Raw genomic sequence first — 18051 nt, forward strand, 5'->3', positions numbered from 1 at the left:
AATACGTAATGTGATTATACGTAAAACCAATAAAAACCATTTATATAAAAAAGAGAGAATATAAGCTATACGCCTATTTGCTTACCTGTCAAATATACGTGCCTCCTTCAAGACGTTCCCCAGATTAATGTAAGCGTCCAGGAAGTTCGGATCCAGGGTCACCGCCTGAGAATATTTAAGACAATTGATTTTTGTTACTAATGTAACAGCATGGTTACTTTTAAATAAGTGGGTCAATCCTACCTACCTACATTAATTTACCTAATCTACCTACCTACCTAATCTATATATCTACCTACCTACCTAATCTAATCTACCTACCATTAAACCTACTGACCTATCTACCTACCTTCCTATTTACCTACCCTACCTACCTACTTTATCTACCTACCTACCATCTAATCCAGGCATGGCCAAACTTGGCCCTCCAGCTGTTTGGAGACTACAACTCCCATCATCCCTAGCTAACATCCCTGATCCCTAGTGGTCAGGGATGATGGGAATTGTAGTCCCAAAACATCTGGAGGGCTGAGTTTGGCCATGCCTGAATCTACCTACCTACCTACCTACCCTATTTATCCAATCTACCTATCTAATCTAATCTATCTACCTAATCTATCCATGTACCTACCTATCTAATCTACCTACCTACCCTATCTAATCTATCTATCTAATCTACCTACCTACCTACCTACCTACCTACCTACCTACCTACCTATCATCTATCTAATCTATCTATGCAGGGAATATCAACTGTATGAGAAATCACTAATGGTACCAACAGGACGCTGGAGGCCCATTGCAGTAGAAGAAATGTCTCCAATTTTAATACAAAAAAGAATGGGAAATGTTTATTGCAGTGTATACAAGTTAATACATTAGCAGGATTTTTTTTTAAAAAAACAGCTGTAATATTATAGGCAATGATTAAATTTGGAGGTAATTAGACATGAAGATTAAATTGACATGCATGAATGAAGATAATTCAAAGAAATCAGGGGAGGAAGGGTAGGGAAGTAAAATAATCCCATAATGTGGGATTAACATTAATTGTATAGACAATTAAAAAGAAAACACTTTAATGTAATGATTTGGTTTCTTGTGATATAAATATATATATTTGTATCACATATAAATATATATGTAATATATTATATATATTATATATATATATTTATATATATATAAGAAATGCATCCAATTTTGACCGTTTTATTACAATCAGCCCTGTAACATCTTGTGTTTTCAAATGCACCACTAAACGAAACAGTGATATACTAATATGCAGCTGTTATTATATGACTTGGTAAGCAGTACGATGACCATCACAAACTCGGAAGTGTTTTTGACATAGATACACCACAAAACTAGAGATGGGAAGGCCTGGGGAAAAAACCCGGAAAAATTGGGCAAAAAACCCAGTTTCCTCCCCTATTTTTCCAAAGCCATTTTTTTTCTGGGGGAAAAATTGGAAAAAACCAGTTTGATATAGATTGAATATTCCACGCACATGTGGTTTTTTTTTTCAAATTTCCCGGGGGGAAACAGGGGGGGGGGGGGTGACTGTTTTCTTCTTCTTCAATTTTCCCGGTTTAGGGAAGTTTTGAATTACTGATGTTTTAATATCTTTTTCATCTTTTGTTGGAAACCGCCCAGAGTGGCTGGCGAAACCCAGCCAGATGGACAGGGTATACACAATAAATTATTATTATTATTATTATTATTATTATTATTATTATTATTATTATTATTCCTTATATTGTGGACATGTACATTGGTCAAAGCTTTCTGGGAAATGATATATGATGAGTTAAATAAATTGTTTAAAAATACATTTGTCAAAAAGCCAGAAGCCTTCTTACTAGGTATAATAGGCAAAGAGTTTCCAAGAGAAAAGACTTTTTATGTATGCAACGACAGCAGAGAGAATGCTACTAACCCAATGGGGCTTAGATTGGATTGTTATGAATGAAAAAATTACTAAAAAATTCTTTAAAATAAGACGATGAAAGAATGCTACTTGCCCAATTAATGTGGCTTATATTGGATTATTAATGAAAAAAAGAATTTTAAAATATTTAAAAAGAGAATGCTACTTGCCCAATTAATGGGGCTTTTTTTAAAAAAAGCTATTAACAATTTCAACATAACAAAGTATCAAAACATATCATATTCACTCTCCCCCCACCTCCCTCCCCCCGAGACTTCCCTCAGCTCCTCTCTCTGATTTCTCAACATGTATTATTATCTGCATACTGTAAAATTGTATAAATCCTTATATTATCTATTTATTATGTTAACAATCAATAAATTTGTGTATGTTTATTTAAAACCTGCCAGGGAGTCCAATTCATTTTGGTGTTTTGGTTTTTTTAGTAATTTGTAAAAAGTTCCCAGTCTTCTTTGAAGTCACAGTTGTCCTCATCTCGCATTTTGTATGTCATTAAATTTCTCTTGCCACTGTTCCTTTGCCGGGGTTTCCTGATTCTTCCATCTTTGTGCTATCAAGACTCTTACCCCTGTTGTAGCATATATAAATAAATTCTTTGTTTTCCTTGGCAGGTCTTGTCCTACAATCCCTAACAAAAATGCTTCTGGTTTTTTTAAAAATGTCATTTTGAACATTTTCTTCAATTCATTATATATCATTTCCCCAAAAAAATTAATTTCTCTACATTCCCATCACATATGATAAAAGGTCCCTTCTTTTTCTTTGCATTTCCAACATATGGTTGACCCAGTTTTGTACATTTTTGCTATCTGTACTGATGTTGTATACCATCTGTACATCATTTTCATATAGTTTTCTTTCAAGAGAGAACAGTCTGTAAATTTTAAATCTGTTTTCCAGTTTTTCCCAATCCTCAAATTGTATATTATGTCCTATATCTTGTGCCCATTTGATCATGACTGATTTTACCTCCTAATCTTTTGTTTCCCATTCTAACAGAATACTATACTTCAGCAACTTTATTTTTCCTTCTATAACTTCCTTTTGAAATCTAGAAGTGGTATAACTAAATCCTTTCTTGTTATCTTCTTTGTATATATCATGTAATTGCCTGTAATGTAACCAGCTCTGAAAATGATCTTTTATCTCCCTGTACTCTTTTAATTTCCATTTTCCTTTTTGATCGTTTAATAAATCTCTATATGTAAGCCACTTCCCTTTCTTGCCAAGTGGTTTGAGCAACAAAACCAGTCCCTAATTCATACCAAACATGCAGCCTCATAATACAATTTCAGGTCTGGGAGGGCAAAGCCACCTCTTTCTTTTGTATCTGTAAGTATCTTATGTTTAATCCTTGGCCTTTTGCACCCCCAGATAAACTTGGAAATTTCCTTCTGCCATCTTTTGAGGCAATCATCTTTTACCATTACTGGGAACGTCTGAAAAAGACAGAGCATTTTTGGCAAAACATTCATTTTTACCGCTGCTATTTTTCCGAGTAGGGAGAGGTTCATTCTGTTGGGATTCGCAGGATACTGAGTAAGTCTGCAGGCTTCAACAGGATGATGCAATACTCTGTGAAGTGCTGGGTCAGAGTGACTCAGCAGGAGTGTGATTAGTGTGATTGGCTATCACCTGTTTTAAAAAGGAAAGCCTGTTTAACAGTGGTTGTATGGTGGTTGTGCTGTGGTGTGGTGATGCTGTGGTGGAGAGTATTCGTTTGCCTTAAGGAGCAGGTACTCTGTATGGACTGTTTTTGTAAATACCTGTATATAAGCTCACATTAAAAAGACTGCACTGGGAAAAACCTGGGACTCTGAGCGTTTCTGCTAAAAGCGTCACGAGGAATTTGCAACAGGGTTATGGGCCCAGCACGCTTCCGCTGCGCAAGAGTACAGGTGGCACTTATCTAGCCGTGGGTGCTGGAGGTGAGCTGCAGGAATGGAGCAGTCCAGAACTGGCCTGTTGCTGGAGAAGCTGACGGCCACGAACTACAGCACCTGGTCGGTCCGCATGCAACACTTCCTCAAGCGTGAGGGCCTGTGGAAGGTGGTGGAAACTACACCGCAGCCCCCTGAGGAGGATGAGGACGACGATAAAAAGCTGGCACTAGCAGAGGCCCAGCTAGAAAAGGATGAGAAAGCTTTGGCTACGATCATCCTTGGAGTGGACGACAGCCAGCTAGTCTACGTAGCTGATAAGGTGACGGCAAGTGAGGCATGGAATGCGCTCAAGTCTGTCCATGTGCGAGAGACAGCTGGCTCACTGATAACATTGACCAGGAGACTGTACCGGTGTCGGAAGAAACCGGGGGACTCCCTGGTAAACCACCTAAAATTCCTAACAGGCTGTTTCCAGGAGCTAGCCTTAAGAGGGAGGCCTGTGGGGGAAGAGGACAAAGTCTTTATAGTCCTGAGTTCCCTTGATGACAGCTATGATATGCAGGTCAATTCCCTCGAGTCTGTAGAGACTGATAAGCTGACTCTGGAATACGTTACTGGACGGTTGTATGCAGAGGAGGACAGGCGTGCAGAGCGAAAGATGACCTCAGCCCAGCTGTTGGAGCATCCCGGAGGGAACAACAGCCGGGAAGAGCAGAGGTGTCGGGAGCCGGAGAAACAGCCAGGAGGAGCTGCTGCAGACCAGCCGGTGGTCAACAAAGTAAAAAGGTGTTTTTGCTGCAAGTCCAGTGGACATCTGCTGCGGGACTGCCCAAGAAAACAACAAAAACAGCAGAAGCACAGGAGGCAGCAGAGAGAGTCTACCGCTTGGGTGTCTGCAGATGGTCAAGAAAAGGAAGAGCTGTGGGTTCTGGACAGTGGAGCTTCTCAAACCTTTTGTAAAAGAAAAGGACTGCTAACTGATGCTAGGGCCTCAAACAAGAAACATGTAAGTCTTGCTACGGGCCAGAAAGCTAATGTGGTTTGTGAGGGGGAGGTTGTGTTCCCACAGCTGGGACACACATTCAGGAATGTGTTGTGTGTGCCTAGTTTGCAAAACAATCTCCTGAGCATTCCTGACTTGGCAAAAGCAGGCTTTGAAGTAAACTTTGTGGGAGATCAGTGCCAGATAAAGCAAAATGGGGCAGTGTTGGCAAATGCTAACCTTAGAACTAATATGTATGTACTGCAGTGTGAGTCTAAGGTTGCGAATGTGCAAAATGTCCCAACCCATGATATGTGTATTCATCTCCTGCACAGGCGTCTGGCTCATGCTAGCTATAAGGTGCTAAACAAAACATTGGAGTTGGGGGGGGGATGAAAAACATAAAAAGTTGTGATAATTACTTAGACTGTAACATCTGCAAGGAGGTTAAAAGCAGGGCTTGCCCAGTAGCAAGAGCAAGCCTGAGAGAAACCAAAAAATCACTGGAGTTGATTCATGCTGATGTAACTGGTCCTTTTCCACCAAGTGTCTCCTATAACAAGTACTGTTTGATCCTAGTGGATGACTATTCTAGATTTGGCTGGGTCTATCCATTAAAGCAAAAGTCTGACGTTGCCCAAACTTTGAAGTTCTGGGTAAGAAGGGTAGAAAGGCAACTTGGCGAAAATGTGTGCTCTATTCAGACAGACAGGGGAGGAGAGTTTATGGCAAGCTCCCTAAGAAACTGGTTGCGTTCCCAAGGGATTAAACATAGGCTTACCAATGTGGCAACGCCTCAGGAGAACGGAGTAGCAGAGCGCAGGGGAGGTGTCTTGCAGACACAAATGAAAGCATTGTTAGCAGATGCAAATCTTCCAATTAAGTACTGGGCTGAGAGTATTAAGACCACGAATTATATTTGGAATCGCTTGTGGTCAAGGGTACTAGATGACATACCCTATAAGATTCTCTATAACAAAAGTCCCAGTTTGCAACATTTGAGAATCTTTGGGACAAAGGCGTGGGTTGACATACCTGTAAAGAACCGAAGAAAAGGTGGGAAAAGGGCACAGCAGTTGCTGTTTCTTGGGTATGAAAGTGGTACCAAAGCCTACAGGGTTGAAGATGATAAAAATCTTTTGAGTTATAGTCGATCAGCCAGCTTTAATGAGCAAAGAAATTGGCCCAAGATACATGCAAACCTGCTGCCAGAAAAAGTTTTACTGCCGAGCGTACCTGATAAGGCAGCTGAAACAAAGCTAAGAATTGGCAGCTCTCCCAGAGAAACTGAAAGAGAGGAGGTAAAGGTTGAGCATTTTTCTCCAGCTGCTAGTATGGAGCAGGGGGGAAAAGAAAGTGCAACAGGGACAGGAGGAGGTAGATCTACAGAATCAATCCACCCCAAAAGCAGTCCTGAAGGTAGCCCAGGGGGTGAGATTAATGAACCAAGGAGGTCTACAAGAAGTAATAAAGGTCAACCTCCAGACCGTTATGGGTTCCCAGCCACCATAAACCAGGTTTGTGTAACTGAGCCAGAAAACGTTGAAGAAGTGCAAGAGTTACCTACTCTAGAGAAAGAGGCGTGGTTAAAGGCAATGCAGGCAGAGTATAACTCTCTGCTAAACAACAATGTGTTTGTACCTACAGAATTGCCTGAAGGTAAAAAGCCCATAAGCTGTAAGTGGGTTTTTAAAGTGAAAAAGCTGGCTGATGGTAGTTGTCAGAGGAAAGCCAGGTTGGTTGCAAGGGGCTTTACACAAAGGAAAATGATACATTATGATGAAGTGTTTGCCCCAACAGCAAAGGCTGAAACAGTAAAATCAGTTTTAGCAATGGCAAGTCTGAGGGGGTTAAAAGTTAATCATTTTGATGTTGCCTCAGCATATTTAAATGCTCCTATTGACGCCAAGGTGTATTTACAGCAAATACCAGGTTATGAGCTGGAAAAAGACAGCATGGTGTTAAAGCTGAAAAGGGCACTATACGGTTTACACCAAAGTGCACGTCTATGGCATGAATGCATAGACACAACTTTGAAAAAGATGGGATTCAAACAAAGCCTGGCTGATTCCTGTTTATATTCAGCAATGGTGCAAGGAAGTGTTTGTTATTTACTTTTGTATGTTGACAATATCTGTCTAATAACAACTACACAAAAGCAAGTGTCTTGGTTTATAAACAGCCTAGGTAACAAATACAAACTGAAGTATTTGGGAGAGATTCAGAATTACTTAGGAGTAGAGGTTCAGAGAAATGAAGAGGGAGTCTACTCTCTGAGTCAGAAGGAAAAAATTGAAAAGTTACTGAAGACATATGGAATGGAGAGGGCAAATGAGGTTGACACTCCCATAACTACCCAGTACAAAAATGAACCAGAAGGGCAAAAATGTGAGAATGCAACAGCATTTCATTCTCTGTTGGGTTCTCTGTTATATTTAAGTTGTTGGACAAGACCCAACATAACATTGGCAGTGCACATGTTAAGCCAAAGAAGTGCAGACCCGGCTCAGAGAGATTGGGTAGCACTTAAAAGAATCCTAAGGCATCTGAAAGGCACAAAAGATTACAAACTGATGCTGGATACAGGATATGATCAGCAAGTGTATGCATACGCTGATGCCAGCTGGGGGGACAGAGAAAATGGAAAGTCTACCACTGGCTATGCCATATATATTGGAAATGCCCTGGTTCAGTGGAAATCCCAGAAACAAACGTTTGTTGCCACAAGTACTTGTGAAGCAGAGTACTCAGCCATAAGCGAATGTGTGTCACAAATAGAGTGGTTTGCTTGTCTAACAAAAGAACTTGGAATACCTTCTGAAATGTCAATCACTGTGCTAAGTGACAACATGCCTGCACAACAGCTTGCTAACCAACAGAACTTTAAAAGCAAGAGTAAACATATTGCTATAAGTTACAGAAATGTTAAAAATGCTTTGGAAAGAAATGTGTTAAAGGAACAGCATTGTAACACAAAATGTAATGTGGCGGATTTGTATACAAAATGTTTGGATGGTCCTAAATTTCAAGACTTAAGAGAATTATTAGGTCTCAAGCCTTTGACTTAAGGAGGAGTGTTGGGATTCGCAGGATACTGAGTAAGTTTGCAGGCTTCAACAGGATGATGCAATACTCTGTGAAGTGCTGGGTCAGAGTGACTCAGCAGGAGTGTGATTAGTGTGATTGGCTATCACCTGTTTTAAAAAGGAAAGCCTGTTTAACAGTGGTTGTATGGTGGTTGTGCTGTGGTGTGGTGATGCTGTGGTGGAGAGTATTCGTTTGCCTTAAGGAGCAGGTACTCTGTATGGACTGTTTTTGTAAATACCTGTATATAGCTCACATTAAAAAGACTGCACTGGGAAAAACCTGGGACTCTGAGCGTTTCTGCTAAAAGTGTCGCAAGGAATTTGCGACACATTCTGCTCCATATTTCTAAATTTCTTTTCATCTCAAGCCAATTTTTTCATAATTATCTTTATTAATGTTTATATTTTTTGCAGTTAACCAAATCCCTAAATATTTTACTTTTTTATGGACTTCTATCTCAATGCTTTGCTCCAACTCTTTTTCCTCTTCTTCCTTCAATTTTTTTTACTAATAACTTAGTTTTATTTCTATTTAATTTAAATCCTGCCACTTCCCCAAATTTTTGATTTTTTCTATGATTCTAGGGAGTGAATTTTTGGGGTCTTCCACTGTAATCACTAAATCATCAGCATATGCTTTCAATTTAAACTCATTTTTCCCAGTTTTTATCCCAGTGATCTCTTTGTCTGCTCTTATACTTCTAGCAAGTACAGTGGTACCTTGTGTTACAGACGCTTCAGGTTACAGACTCCGCTAACCCAGAAATAGTACCTTGGGGTAAGAACTTTGCTTCAGGATGAGAACAGAAATCACATGGTGGCGGCGCGGGGGCAGCAGGAGCCCCATTAGCTAAAGTGGTGCTTCAGGTTAAGAACAGCTTCAGGTTAAGAACGGACCTCCAGAACGAATTAAGTTCTTAACCTGAGGTACCACTGTACTTCCAGTGGTACCACTGTACTTCCAGGACCAGAATGAACAAGAGTGGTGATAGTGGACATCCTTGTCTAGTTCCTTTATGTATCTTACAATCATCCGCTATCACCTGATATACAATTAATTTAGCTTTTTGTTCTGAATATATTGCTTGTATTCCCTTTAAAAAATAAATTCCACAATTAATTTCTTCAAGTAATTTGTCATGAAATTCCAAGAGACGTTGTTAAAGGCTTTTTCGGCATCTATAAACATCATTGCTGCTTTCTTTTCATTTTTGACCTCCAGGTATTCTATTACATTCAGAACCTCTCTTATATTCTTTCGTTTGTCTACCTGGATGGAATCCTGCCTGATCTTGATGTATGTACTCATTTAATATTTTTTTAATTCTATTAGCTAAAACGTTTGCAAATAATTTATAATCATTATTTAACAATGAGATAGGCCTGTAATTTTTAATTTGCAGCAAATCTGAATCTTGTTTTGGAATTACTGTGATGTAGGCTTCTTTCCATGTTTCTGGAATTTCACCTGTATTTAAAATCTCATTCATGACATCTTTCAATGGGTTTACCAATTGTTCACTTATTTTTTTATAATACTTTGCTGTTAATCCATTTGGACCTGGAGATTTGCCATTTTTTGTCCACTTTATTGCCTCTAACACTTCTTGAACTGTTATTTGAGTATTTAAGATCACCATTTGTTCCTCTTATTTTTGGCAGATTACTACTTTTAATATAATCCTCAATTAAAAAAAAAATCCTTCCCTTTCCTTTACAATTCTGAGAAATATTTTACAAATGCTGCTCTTATTTCTTTCATCTTATCTGTGATCTTTCCATTTATGTTAATTTTGTTTATGGAGTTTCTTTGTTCACTTTTCTTCAACTGCCACGCTAGCAGTTTTCCTGATTTATTGGCATGCTCAAAATATTTTTGTTTCATTCTTTTTATTTTCCAGCTAATTTCCTCATTAACTATCATAGTGTATTGAGTTTGTAATGTTCTAATTGCCTGTTTAACTGACTCTCTATTTGCTTTCTTTGACAATTGTTTCTCCTTATCCACAATTTCATCCAAAACCTCTTTCTTCCTTTTTTCTTTCAATTTTTTTAAAATGAGTTTTGTTGTATAAACAGTCCCCTCATTACCGCCTTGTGTCCCAGATCATCTGCAATTTTGTCTGTCTCTGAATGTTTATTTCAAAATAATCACTCAGTTTTTAACTTCCATAAATTTTTGATCATCTAATAATCAACACAGACTGGAAACTTCACACTGGACTTCAAGCATCTGGGACACAAGTGTGCCTCCCCATTCTTCCTCCAGACTCTGGGTCCTTGGTTTCCAAATGAGATGCAAAAGCTGCTCTCATCAGAAAAGAGATTTGGGGAGCCATGTCATCGGCTGGTGTTGGTCCACTGTGCTTCATTAAGTCCAGGGTCAACGCAGCCGTCTACCAGGAGATTTTGGAGCACTTCATTCTTCCTTCCGCACACGAGCTTTATGGGGATGCTGACTTCATTTTCCAGCAGGACTTTGGCACCTGCCCACACTGCCAAAAGTACCAAAACCTGGTTCAATGCCCATGGGATTACTGTGCTTGATTGGCCAGCAAACTCGCCTGACCTGAACCCCATAGAGAATCTATGGAGCATTGCCAAGAGAAAGATGAGAGACATGAGACCGAGGAATGCAGAAGAGCTGAAGGCTGCTATTGAAGCACCCTGGTCTTCCATAACACCTCAGCAGTGCCACAGGCTGATAGCATCCATGCCACGCCGCACTGAGGCAGTAATTGATGCAAAAGGAGCCCAAACCAAGTACTGAGTACATGTGCATGCGTCTACTTCTCAGAGGTCCAATATAGCTCTATTTGCAGTCCTTGTTTTGCTGATTTCATTTAATATTCTAATTTTCTGAGATTGTTAATTTGGGGTTTTCATCACAATTATAACAAATAAAGGCTTGACATATCTCGCCTTGCATGCCATGAGTCTATCTCATATATTAGTTTCACCTTTTAAGTTGAATTACTGAAATAAATGAACTTTTCCATGAGTTTCTAATTTTCCGAGTTTCACCTCTAAATCTCCCATTAAAATCATCTTTTGGTCTGCAAATTCAAGTTTCCATTTTTTGTTTTAAAAAAACCTGCTTTTTTCTCATTGGGGGCATAAATTCCCACCAAGATCACCTTCTCTCCCTGAATTTTTATTTGTACTATTAAAATCCTACCTTTCTCATCCTTCTGAATCAATTTGGGTTCTAATGCAGGAATAATGTAAAAAATTACTCCTCTCTTTTTTGCTTTATCCGCCAAGATAAAGTCCAATCCTAATATTTTATTAATTAAAACTCTTTTATACTTTCTTGCAATGTGTGTTTCTTGAAGACAAATTATATCTAGTTTTTGTTTTAAAATTACAGTTGAATCCTGTTACGTTTAGCTTTGCAGTTCAAACCGTTCACATTCCAGCTCAATATTTTAAGATTGGCCATTATCAGAGTCAGTTACAATATCTGTTTTTCCACCTGTTACTCATTCCAACGACAGCCGCTCCAAAGCAGCTCTTTGTTCTGCTATTGGGTCTGTTCTCGTGTCATGTCCAGGGTCTAAGTCTCTCCTATGTTTTCCAAAAAATTCTTTGGCCTGGTATTCTGTTGTCAACCTGTATCTTTCTTTCATAAATGTGAATGAAATCCCTTCTGGATATTCCCATTTATACCTGATGTCCACCCTCTTCAATGCTGTTGCTAAAAAAACAGTACTTATGCCTCCTAAGTCTCAATTTCAGTGCAATTTCCCAAAAAATGTCAACTTTCTGTTCAGCAACCAGCAGACTGTCCTCAAAACATTTTTGAAGGATTGCATCCTTCATTATTTTTTTTAAACTAGTGTTAATAGGACATCTCCTGGCCACTTTCTCAGTCTACTTTCTCTCGTCTTTACTCTGAAACAGCTCTCCATTCTGCAATAGTCTGTGTAACATATGGATCTAAATTCTGTTCTGTCTCTGATTCTGGTAGGCCTCTTATTCTTACTGTCCTTAGCTGTAAAAGGAGGATTTGATCTTCTGACTCATTTTGCTTCTCTTGTAGTCCTCCCACTGTCCCCATGACTGCTTTTTGTTCCTCCTTCAAGCGCCCTAACTCCTCAGTAGTTTTTTCCAATTTATCCACTTTGCTTTCTAAATTATTGACCTTTTCACCTAATTTTCCAAATTGTTCTGTCAGTAACTTGTTGGGAGTTCTCCATATCCCTATGCACTTGTTCTGTCAACAATTTATTAGATTTCTCCATATCCATATGCACTTGTTGAGTAAAACTTTTCATTGACTGAACCATCTCTTTCTTGAATTCCATAAACTGTTGTGTAAGGAAATCAGTATGTTCTGCTTTCCCTACTTTTCTAATGTCTCTTCCTGCACACTTGCTTGTCTTTTGTCCATAGCCGATTTCCTAGTAACCGCTGCTGCCTGTTGCTTACCCAGCAGTCTTTCCCACAGTTCGGCACTCTTGTTTTGAACTCTTCAAGGCCACACCTGCGCTTCCTGGCTCAGCACAGAAGTGTAAATACTTTCGCACTCCCAGACTGAACCATGAATTTTTTATTTCCCTTTAAGCAACCTTCCCTCTCCTAGCAATCCCTCAAGACAGTAAACCAAAAACAGACAAAAAAACATAAAACAGCCCAAGAACAGACAAAGGAAGGATATAAAATTATATCTCACTGTATAAAATACAGAAAGTAGCAATTCTTATACCCAAGCCCTTAAAAAACAGAAAGAAAAAACAGTTCCAAGTCAAATCAACTCAATCAAACAAACAAGACCAGTCCCAATCCAGCCGACATATAAAATTAATATAAAATCATATACTTCTCTTCAGTCCTGTCCTTTCATTTTCCAGAAGATGGTGGGAAATAATAGTCCAACTTTTTATAAATCCAGGCTGTACTTTCAAACTAAAAGTCCATGTCCAATTCCACGTCCATGTAAACTGTTCTTTAGTATTTTGTAATCCAATTTTTTCCAACTTTTTGGCTTTATATATAAGTCCCATATATGCTGAAGTGTTCAAGTCTTTTTTGACAGGTAGTATTTCTTAAATCCCCTGGTCTTCTAAAGGCACTGATGTTAATTCCAAAGCTATTCCAGGTTCTCCTTCCTCCTTTAGGAATTTCTCCCTCAATAAGGTAGAGAGTTCTCCTGCTTAGCCCCAATTTAATGCCTCCAAGTTCCAGGACTGGGATTAAAAGCTCGTATTTCCACAGCCTTCCCCCCCCCCCCCCGTCTTTTTGCTTCCTACTCTGCCAAAGGTATCAATCTGTCAAGTTCTCTCCAGCTGTTAATTTGTATCCCTCCCCCCCCCCCACCCGGGTAACTTGACACAACTGTTTCTAAAGTATATCCAAAAGAAGGAAACAGTCGCAAAAGTCCAAGTCAAACCCTTACAAAATCTCCATGGCTGTAAATGCCTATCTGTCTCCCATTCACAAAAAAGTCCCTTGCAGAGCCTGTCCGCAGAAATCGGAAGCTGACTTTCTTTTTGGCTTCTGTTTTACCAAATCAGTCAATTTAATCCTAATTCTTCTTTTTTAAAGCTTTATTTGGCTTTTACCTCTAATTGGAAAATCCGCTGCTTCTGTGGTGGTATGTGGCTTCAGTAGAAGAGTGCGTTGGAGCCGTGAGTGGACTCAAGCCTCCTCCTTTTCCCCCGTGCACAAAACGACAGCTGGGGGATTCGGGGGGGACGAATTATTGCGCTCTGCTGGACCCCTACGACCTCCACTCCACCATGGGGTTTTTTTCGGGGGTGCACCAAGCCCTGGCGGTCACCCCTAATACTCTAATTGCCTGGACCGTGTCATCCCTTAAGCAGACGACACAGAGCTCACCGCCATTAGTCTCCGCAGCAAATGAGGCTTAGATTGGATTATTGATGAAAAAATTAATAAAAAATGATTTAAAAAGAGAATGCTACTTGCCCAATTAAAGTGGCTTAGATTGGATTGTTATGAATGAAAAAAATAAAAAAATATATATTTCAAAGAGAGAGAGAACACTACTAGCCCAATTAATGGGGCTTATAGTGGATTATCATCATCATCGTTATAATCATTATTATTTTTCCAGGCCTTCCCATGTCTACAGAGTCCAGAACCCCTGGGACAGTTACCTTCTCAAAATGATGAATCGCCAGCCAGATTTCCCCTTGCGCGTTGAACACACAGCCAAGGTTACTCCACGCCACTGCAAAGTTGGGCTGGGTCTCGATGGCTTTCAGGTAGCAGGCCTTAGGAGAGTCGAGGGGCAGTAGGTACAGGGGGAATGGGATATTTGCACAAAAGAAAAGCAAGAAAAAAATTCCCATTAGTCCCCCTCCTCTGACCGGCCGAAAGTGATCCTGCAGTAGAGGCTCGCTCGCGCCAAAACTAGCCTGCTGGCGGATGGAGCTGCGCTGGCGCAAACCAGGACCCAAGTGCAAATCCACCATTATCAGTTACGCTGATCCTTCAATATATAGCAATTCTTTCCTAGCGCGCAATTCCTCAGCCAAGTCCAGGGAAGCTGCTTTCGGATTCGCAACTGGCTTGCGATACGCCACCGTTTGGATTGCAACACAGTTTGGATAACATCCCGACTGAGGTCTAGTAGCTCTTCAGATGACCTGTGGGCCTGTCTCTCCCAAATATTGTCCAGTTAAGTCAAAATTGCAATGGTGCCTTGGTTCTCAAACACTGAAAACCCGGAAGAAAGCGTTAAAATTCTTATTTTACAGAAATGTTCAACCTTGCTGGCATCCTCTTTATATGGACAATACAAAACTTCTTTATTGAAAATGCCTGCTCCATAGGTCTTATCTTACTACACTAGGGATTATATATAATGCAATTTCATGCATATCAGTTAATATCTTGACCCTGCTCCACTGAATTGAAATTTCAGCCTTCATGACATAGGAAAACGGCCAAGTAAACAGCTCTTTTCGTGGAGGAGGGTCAAGATATTAACTGATATGCATGACATTTCAGAAACAGCTATATAATCCCTAGTGTAGTAAGATAAGACCTTTGGAGCAGTTTTTTATAAACTGCCCTAATGGACAAGGGCAGGTTTCCTTTTGAGAATCATAAAATTCCTGCTACTCAAACACATTGCTTTCCGAACGTTTCGGAAGTGCCACGGACTTCTGGAATGGATTAAGTTTGGTGCTTTTGTTTTTGTAATTTATTTTGTGCTTTTGTTTTGGAGGCTTTTTCAATTACTTTGTTTTTGTGACTGTGTGGAACCCAGTTCAAATACTGATGGACTGATTGTTTGACTGCGGAAAGGGATCAAAGCCCCCCATCCAAATGATGACTTTACTACTGATGCATGGATGGATGGATGGATGGATGGATCCAAACAATGACTATCATCAGTGCAGGTAAGAAAAAAAATTAATTTTAATTTTTATCATCTTCAATACTGTTTTATTTATTGTATAATACAGTACATTATTGCTTTCAATTCATGGATCAATGGTCTTGTTAGATAGCAAAATCCGTGTTCAATGGCTGTTTTAGGGGTTGTTTTTAAACCCTGGAACAGATGGCTCCGTTTTGCATTCCTTTCCATGGGAAAGAAAGAACGTCTGGGTTTCAGAACAGATTCAGTTTGAGAATCGTGGTACCCCTTTTACAGAAAGGTTCAGCCTTGCTGGCGTCCTTGGTTTCGGAATGCTTTGGTTTCAGAAGGGACTTAGTTTGAGAACCAAGGCACCACTGCAAGTAGAAATTAAATTAGAAGATCCAGGGAACCGCATGAAAGACACAGTCTCTCTCTCTCTTTTCAAAGAACAAAAACTTGGCTCTCTGAGCCTGAACTCACCTGTCCAGGACACACACCTGAATGTTACCTTCACAACCTCAAATGGCAGCTTTGTACAAAGGTCCCGGTCCCTGCAATGCAAGCGCGAGAAGTCGCCAGCGCCCCCTAACAGCACGCCGCTCGCACCCTCGCTGCCAACCGGCGCGCTTTGCCGCAACGCCCATGGGTGCTGTGAGAGGCCAACCAGACCGATTCATCTCCCGGACAGGCCTGCATGAAAACTGGGGGCGGGGGTCTTAAATTTGTGTCTGAAACCTCGATGGATCGCAACCCAATTTCGTCAAGAGGCCTGGAGGAGCCGCCCGGGTGGAGATGAATCATCTAGTCCACCATTCACAAGGGCCCCATCACACGCAGTGCGCGTTTCCGCTGCGCCGCCTTTGTGCTACCACAGGACCACAGCGCGTCATCGGCAGATCAGAACGCTGCAATCCAAACAAAGAAGGAAAAAAGGATAAAAAAAATGAACCACCAGGAAGAGTTAGATGCTTTAATTAAGTCCTTTCCCAATTATCTCTCTTAAATCTTAAGGTACTTTTTTAACGTTTATTTCTCAGGAAGAAACGTGGCTAGGACTATCAATTGCTCTCTAACGTTACTCGCTCGTACAGAAAATATTTAAGCAGTTTCCAAAGCCACAGGACAGAATATTCAGGCACGGAGCAAATGTTTTTTGTCGTGGCAGTTACAAACCCGTTACCATATTTCTCATGTGAGTTTTCGGTGCGTTCCTTCCTGGAAGAAGAGGAGGAGGAGGAGAGTCTCTGCTTTAGATCCAGCCCTCGAGCTCCCTCTCCTTACGCATGGAAAAGGTTTCCCCCACCTGAAACCTTCTAAATGTAATATCAGTGTTGGAAAACCAAAAACGAGAGAGAAAATAAAACAAGATCATTAGTAAAAAGTTCCAACAAAGCAATCCATAATCTCTGGGTATGTCTTAACACAGGGGGGTGGAGGGCGGTTGGTCTGTAACGGGGGGGGGGGCATGCAGAAGGGAAAGGGGTTAATGGGGGGGCACCAGCAAACTGGAAGAAAGGCTCCGAAACTCCTGCAACAATTGTATTTCAATTCAGGTGGTAAAGATTGTGCTGGTTTGGTCTTGCAAATGCACTGATGGCCAAAGAAATACATTGCCGTTTGTCCAGAATATATATAGATGTATTTCCCCCCCTGGTTTAATGGAGTTCTTGCAAAAAATGGAATAACACTTTCAAGCTAGGCGTGTCTCTCCAGAGCTCTGAAACAAAGAAGTCAGCAACCTAAGGCAGGCGCGATGTCTCGGCCGGTGACCAATCACGCTAGAAGCCACGGTGGCGTGCGATTCGAGTTAGCTGTCCGCCTGGTGCTTTGGAGAAGGCGTTTGGATGCCCCCACCCCATTCAGAGTCGACGCAATGGGACTGGCCGGAGCGGCTGCCTGCCCAATCGGTGCTTGGAATTTGTCCGTTCCCAGAACCTGAAAGCGGATTCTCCCGAAAAGCAAGCTTTCTCCTCTCCCCACCCACCCCCCGCCCTGAACGGCAACCAGTTGGAAGCTACACTGTTGACGCACCCCACTCAGAAGCAGGCGCGTGGGGCTGGAAGGGAAGGACCTCTGGCGCTCCTTCTCGTTCCTCCGTGCCCCAGCAGCACAGCTTTGTAAGGTGGCTTGTAACAAGGCAATTTGGGGTCCTGTTTGAAAGCCCCCGCTTGGCGGAGAGCCGTTTTGGGGTTCGAATTCTCGGCTGCAAACCGGACTGCTAGAAGCCACCTTCCCACTCTCGGCCGCACATTTTTCTTTGATCAGCTCATCTCCCGAGCAAACCAGCCACATCACTCAACCCTTTGGACAAAGACAGATTGTTCGAAAGAAGCAAACCAGGACCAGGACTGTTTGCCAGCCTTTCTTCCACTATGGAGACAGGGGCGGGAAAAGGTTAAAGAATCATCTTTTTTTCAATGCCATATTCAGAAGGAAACATTCGATAAGGTTCTTCTCCACTTACAAGCCGCAAAGGACTTTAGAAGAGTGCCTGCTTCTCACAGGAACCGCGGACTAAGTCAGCAGGCAAGCCTCAGTTTGGAAGGAATGTTTCTTTCCAGATCAGAGAATGGTGACGCCCCTGAGTCACATCACAATAGTGGGTAGTCTTGTTCTGCGGCAAGACTCAACGTCTTAAAACAAGTATTAATGGGGGCTTGCCAGATCTGGCCCCACAACTACGCTGGGGGAATTCAAGGCCTTCGGCTTCTCAGCCATTTCTTTTGAGTCTCGCAGATCAGCGGAGCATCGAAGACTTGGCGCAAGCGTTCACATTCTCAAAAGACTGATGTTTTAAAACTCATTCTACAGAA

The 18051-nt window shown here is 41.1% G+C and overlaps 1 protein-coding gene across 3 annotated transcripts in view; it reads right to left on the reverse strand.

Moving 5' to 3' along the window:
* Window positions 1–18051, reverse strand: part of LOC310835931 (UDP-N-acetylglucosamine--peptide N-acetylglucosaminyltransferase 110 kDa subunit-like) — a 125179-nt gene that overhangs the window by 73829 nt on the left and 33299 nt on the right. For 2 of the 3 annotated variants that reach the window (XM_083720876.1, XM_083720875.1), the window contains exons 5-6: window positions 14025–14141; window positions 86–165 (exon numbers count right to left, since the gene is read on the reverse strand). In XM_083720876.1, the coding sequence (XP_083577002.1) occupies window positions 86–165; window positions 14025–14141 (197 nt within the window). Of the gene's footprint in view, window positions 1–85; window positions 166–14024; window positions 15214–15261; window positions 18046–18051 lie in introns of those variants that run through there. The other variant, XM_083720877.1, reaches the window with a different exon arrangement.

This window comes from Podarcis gaigeae (genome assembly GCF_964106915.1).
Source record: "Podarcis gaigeae genome assembly, chromosome: W".
Classification (NCBI taxonomy): Eukaryota; Metazoa; Chordata; class Lepidosauria; order Squamata; family Lacertidae; genus Podarcis; species Podarcis gaigeae.